The sequence below is a fragment of the Apaloderma vittatum genome, unplaced genomic scaffold (assembly GCF_000703405.1).
Source record: "Apaloderma vittatum isolate BGI_N311 unplaced genomic scaffold, ASM70340v1 scaffold16519, whole genome shotgun sequence".
Lineage (NCBI taxonomy): Eukaryota > Metazoa > Chordata > Aves > Trogoniformes > Trogonidae > Apaloderma > Apaloderma vittatum.
The window spans coordinates 1-5,748 of record NW_009735963.1 but is presented as its reverse complement, the minus strand read 5'-3'; the positions used below and the strand labels follow the sequence as shown (position 1 = coordinate 5,748).

General features: G+C 42.3%; 1 protein-coding gene across 1 annotated transcript in view; it reads right to left on the bottom strand.

The window, feature by feature from the left end:
- The window catches only part of POC1A (POC1 centriolar protein A), a 47,488-nt gene extending 42,505 nt beyond the window's left edge, over positions 1-4,983 (bottom strand). The window contains exons 1-2 of the mRNA XM_009876800.1: positions 4,905-4,983; positions 1,755-1,926 (exon numbers count right to left, since the gene is read on the bottom strand). Of these exons, the coding sequence (XP_009875102.1) occupies positions 1,755-1,915 (161 nt within the window). The 5' untranslated portion in view covers positions 1,916-1,926; positions 4,905-4,983. The remainder of the gene's footprint in view (positions 1-1,754; positions 1,927-4,904) is intronic.
- Between the last annotated feature and the right edge of the window lie 765 nt (positions 4,984-5,748).

The following is a 5,748-nucleotide window of genomic DNA, read 5'->3' as shown; positions in this document are numbered from 1 at the left end:
TGTTTCTTGCTGAAGGGGCAAAAATGCTGCTGTTAAATTGCATAACCATTTAAAACAACATTTACAAAAGGAGATACTGAAAGTCTGTGCTGTTACTGGGTCCTTTGCTGCAAGGCAGGTGGGAAGGGAGGTGTTTTCACAGTTCATCTGGGCAGAACCAAGCAGGCGACTACCCCACGACTGTGCCTGTAACGAACGCTCCAGAAGCAGCATCACACAAGAAATGACGCAACTGACTTCAGCATGCCTGTTGCTGTTCAGCTTTGAACAAGCTACCATTAACTCAGCCAGGCTAGACAAAAGACAAGGTATCGTTGTTATTCTTGATACATGATTTCCAAACAAAGGCAAGGGGCATTCTTCTGGGAAAAAAAAATAAGGCATATTTAGAGATCCAAAGTGCAACACACTTAAAGGTTCAACAGTATATGGGACTCGTGATCCAAAGTACAATGCACTGTACTACTGAGAGCTCCATATTCAGAGAACAGAAAGACACAGTGGTTTGCTTCCTTCCCCATTAGGATTTAACAGGCTTTATACTGAGGCTACTTTATACTGAGAACTACTAAAACTGTAAAGGCCAAAAAAAAATATATTAAAAAAAATAATCAAAATACTGCATAGCTTCCAGCAACATTCTCTCCCTCCTCAGAAAAGGTCAGAGCTGCCCAGTTTTATTTAATCCTTTATATGCCAGAAGGCAAAGAACAGTAAAGGTTACTTCTCAGGAAAGTTTTCTCTCCGTCCAAAATCACAGAACATCCCCAAGTCTGATAAAAGCCCATGCACACGAAATTACAAAATTCTGACAGCACAGCTTACAAAAAGCAAAACTCAAAAAAGGGAAAGCCACACAGCAGGGTTGCACTAACCCCTTCAGTAACACACTGCTCTTGAAAAGGACTGCAAGTTTTCATAGTCTTTGGAAATAAAGTCCTGGCCCACAGACTACAGAGCAGCCTCTCCCTTCCCTTTTACTGACACTGCACAACTGGCAAGCTGAAGGTCTCAAACCTGACTCAACATCAATACACTCTTTAAAAATTTTCTGTTATAGTTAGAGAAGGTAAATTGACAAAGAATACTAAACAAACACAGATTAAAGGTACCATGCACCAAGGTATTCACAACCAGCATAACTGTAACGCCCTTTCCACACTACAGCAGCCATAGGTCCAGTTTAGATTACAGAGCACGTATGCTTAAATGACCAAGACAGAACCACCCAACACAAGCTCAGTTTTCTCATCACAGCTCCGTCCTTTCTTAAAATGTATACTTTAGTTTCTGAGAAATCTAACAAGTTTGTATTGTAATTTATTTTCGCATTCTGTCTTAGCAGCACAGCTCTGGAGACAGCAAAGTGACACCGTCAGTCTCTTTCTCTATAGGACATTTATAAATGGCAAGGTTAGATTTTATTCATAATCCACCTTGTGCCTTTTAATAATACATGCTAACATATTGTGACGACTCCTTCTAGGAAAGTTCAACTCAAACAATTATAATCGAAATAATTCAATACAATTATACTTGAAATAACAGTCTGCAAATTGCAGTTCTCTCTCACTATAAATCAAGATAAATAAAGCATTTTTATCAGAGATTTTTAAAAAATGGTTCTTCTTTCCCACAAAGAGATCCTAGTCCCATAGCTGAAGAACTGCTATCAAAAAGCAAAGAGTAATCCCAAACCACAGTTATTTAAAAAAAAAAAAAAGAGAGAGAGACAGAAGGGAACAGATACTTACATGTTGGGAACCCACAAACGGACTGTTTTGTCCCTAGAGCCTGAAGCCACCAGGTGACCAGAAGGTGAGAACTGAACACACATCACAGCATCTTTGTGGCCCACGAAGCGATAGGCTCTTATCTGAGGTTTCATACTCCAGATCATCATGCAAGAATCCATCGAGCCACTTGCTGAAATAAAAAGGAAAAACAAAATCACACAAAACCAAACTTGCCTTAGTTCTCCTCCAATTACACTGAAACTACATTTCACACTCAGTTCACCATCACAGCTTCCAGCAATCTCAAGCACATTGTCCTTGAAGCCTCCCTGATGTACTCCACACGATATATTTCGTTAGTGATTCAAATCAAGTCTGAGTTGTGTTGGATTGGACTGACAATTCACTTTCCAGAATAAGGTCATGCAACAGCTGCAGAGGCGAAAACCACAAGTTGCAAGACTTCTTGCAAACAAATGCACTCATAGAAGATGTGTGAATGAAAGTTCTCTCATCACATTTTTACTGGGAACCTGAGGCAGCCATCAGCTGCAGCAGGTTAAATATCAATTAACACACTAGAGATTAGGCAGAGAAGTCCTGGGAGTTGGTGACTCACAGGCAACGCAGCCACATCTCCTTCCAACACCTCTCCCTTGTTGCAAAGCATCGATCAACACCAGCTCAGCAGTTTTTAGCAATATATGAAAAATACAAGCTTGCAATGCTACTGGAGCAGTGTTCAGTTCGCTCTTAGTAGGAAGGATCACAGCAGGACTTGATGGTAGTCATGAGAGGCTTTAAGGAACTGTGGATGGAGACAGAGTGCCTCCATCTACTCACATCCATTCCTCCACTCAGGCCTACTTCTGTACTCACCTGTGGGAACAAAAAACAATGAACCAGCCACCACAACTTGCCTTTAATCTTGCGCTTCTAAGAAAGGGGTGGAAGAGGGCAAAGCCATGCTCCAAAGACAAGAAGGAACAGAAAGGGCTGGAGGAGGACCGCAGAGGGCAAAATGTACTTACAGGAAGGTGACCATTCCCCGGGACAGATGCTGCTTTTTCAAGATCTCCCTCAGCAGCAAGAGCAAAGGCTCACTTAGGCAGAAGGCAGAGTTCAGGTGCACGCGCACATCCATTGAAAGCACAACCGACAACTCATCTCCGTGACGCTGAACTTCACACAAGCTACATTCCCCTCCCTATCTGCCAGGAGCAGTATCGGTCCCTGCCAAGAATACCAGGCAATGGGTTTCCCAAACGCAAGAACAAATTCCACTGCAGACTAGAACTCCCCTGCCCAGTCGCACCACTGACTCAGTGCAATGAAAACTGAGGAGCTGCTCATCCCCTGAAGCCCAGACTGTGTGAAGCCTGTAGCACTGGGACACTAGTCGTTTTTAGAAGGGCAAGCTTATGCCCACAGCAACTTAAAATCTCAAACAAGTACAGTAAAAATATCCCTTCAGACCAATTCTGATGCCTAAATAACAGAAAACTTTGTAGATTTTCCACAGGCTAATAGAGAATATGCACATCTTTGCCTGCCAACAAACCCAAGCATCTGTATCTTTCTACCCAAGTGCCAAGTGGAGCATATCTCCAGGGAGATCTTAAGATGTTCCTAGGGGAAAAGAAAAAAAGCAGTTTGACAGTAGGTTCTGACACGCTAGGATCACAATTACAAGAATATTTCAATTCATTAGTGTTATGGCCAAATGCCAAACAGATTTTGCTGGAAATATTCTTCTGTTTCACAGTCATTTCAACACAAAAGATACTCATCTCTCTTCCTCCTATTGAGCTGGGATTAACATATGCCCATTTCAAACAAGAACATTCATTACGCATGTCCCCTAAGGGAAACAAAAAAAAACCTCCTCAGATATTTGTCAGTTCAATTATTGGTTTTGTATTTAATACATGCAACACCTTTCCTTAGGGATATTAAAATTTAAGGGGAGACAACTGTGTAAAAGTAGATAGAGCACACAACCTAGTGTTAGTTAGTCATAACTACACTAGGTCCTGTCTGGCAAGGATATTAAGTTGCAAGATCACAGCTTCCCCAAGACTGATGTTAAAAAAATTAAGGAAAATACTACTAACATCTCAATAAGGCACTTCAGTATGATACTGCTTACAGTCCTTACTGAACTAGGCAAGCCATCTAATGGAATAAAAAGACCAAGTCCTCAAAAGAACTTTAAAATCTCATAAGAGTCAAGTACACGACTGACTCAACAGTACCTAAAAAAGAAACATTCCCTTTCTTATCTGATCTGATTTACTAAAAATACCAAGGGCAACTATTTCATGGTCTAGATGGTGGCCAAGGCCCCCACGCTACTTCTGAAAGGCCATTCAAAAGCAACACCAAGTTTCATTCAGAGCACCCTTGCTAAAGAGATCGGCGCTGACTGGAAAACCTTTTAGGGATACACCAAGGGAATCATGGACACAGAGAGAACCCTTGCTCTGCAATCAAAGATGCAGGAAGTGGAAAGGAGAAGATGGCAAACACCAGTAAAAACAAGCAGCAGGGAAAAAGGGGCTCCAAGACAAGTTTGATCCATTTGCATTTTCTTGCAGCTCCCAGAGTATTGGATTATTCCCTGCTACACAAATGTATTTCTAGTTACTCATGGCTACTGCGCCAATCACCTGCCAGGCATATTGCCTTAAATGATCATTTCTGCCTTAGTTTTTTTGCAAACCAACGCAACATCCACCACGCTACACACGCTGAACAGCAACTTCACCAAGAGCCAAAACCCCTCCTGGTTCTTTCTCAGTACATGCATGTTGGGTTACTGAATAGCAACTAGGACACAAACCTCGGCATAACCACAGGCAGTTGTCTAAAAGGGAGAAATGGAAGATGGAAAAGAAAAGCAAGGTTTTACCTTAAGTCGACTGCACAGTAAAGCCAGGTATGTGAAATAAGCTCTAGCTGGATGCATGCAATCTGCCACCCCTATGATTCAAGAGGACTTTTTGCAAAGCACACAGAAGTGTTCATCCTGAAATTCTCCTAAATCACTTTATCATGAAAACAAGTTCTTTGCTCTTGTAGAGCTTAGTACCTCCATTGTTCCCCCCAATTTAAGTAAAACAGAAACTGTTTCTTTATTATCTGGCCACCAAAACATAGGCAATTTACCCAATTGTTTCTTATTGAGACTGAAGTCCACACTAGTGACAGCATCTCTGTGGCCTCTGAAGTGTCTCTCCAGGGACGGATCTTCCTAGAAAACAATAAAGTTCAGACACCACAGATTAAGAACCATCTTTGCACAATAAAACTATTTTACTCCTACAACAAGCAAATCAATATTCATCCCACAAAAGCCAGGCAGAGATAAGAATAACATGCAGCACAAAAATGTAAATTTCACACAAACTTTAAGAGAGGCAAATTAGCCAAACTGGTAACACCCCTGGATCTTAGGTATTTTGCACAAATCATTCATGCGTATTTACAACATACTTCTGGCACAGAGACCTCAAAACTGACTTCAGAACAGATCAGCCAGGTCAATGCCCACCTGAGCAGGCAGTCAAGCCCAACTTCGCTCTGACAACTGCTCATCTCAACCCAAGTGTAGCCAAGAGGCCCCTGTTTGCACAAAAAGGACAAATTTGCAAGACTTAAAGACCTGCTGAAACAGACAGGTAGAACCCCCTACCTGTGGGGAACACAGCATGTCCCTACACAGCACCTTACTGCAAAGGCCAAACAAAGCCTGAGGTCAGGCAGATACCAAACAAAAACAACAACAAACACTGAGAAAAACAAGAGGGTTTAACACCTGAAAGTAGTCCAGACTTTCAAAAGGCTGATCAGCCTTCAATTTCTGCTCTCACACACACAGTCTGTGCCTCTCTGGCAATTCCCACCACACATCGCTCCCCCTCAGAACCTGACCGCAGCCCCAGCCTGCTCAAGAAAAGCACCCAGCCCGAGAAAAACAGGGCTGACCTACCCCCGTAACACCCAGCACCAG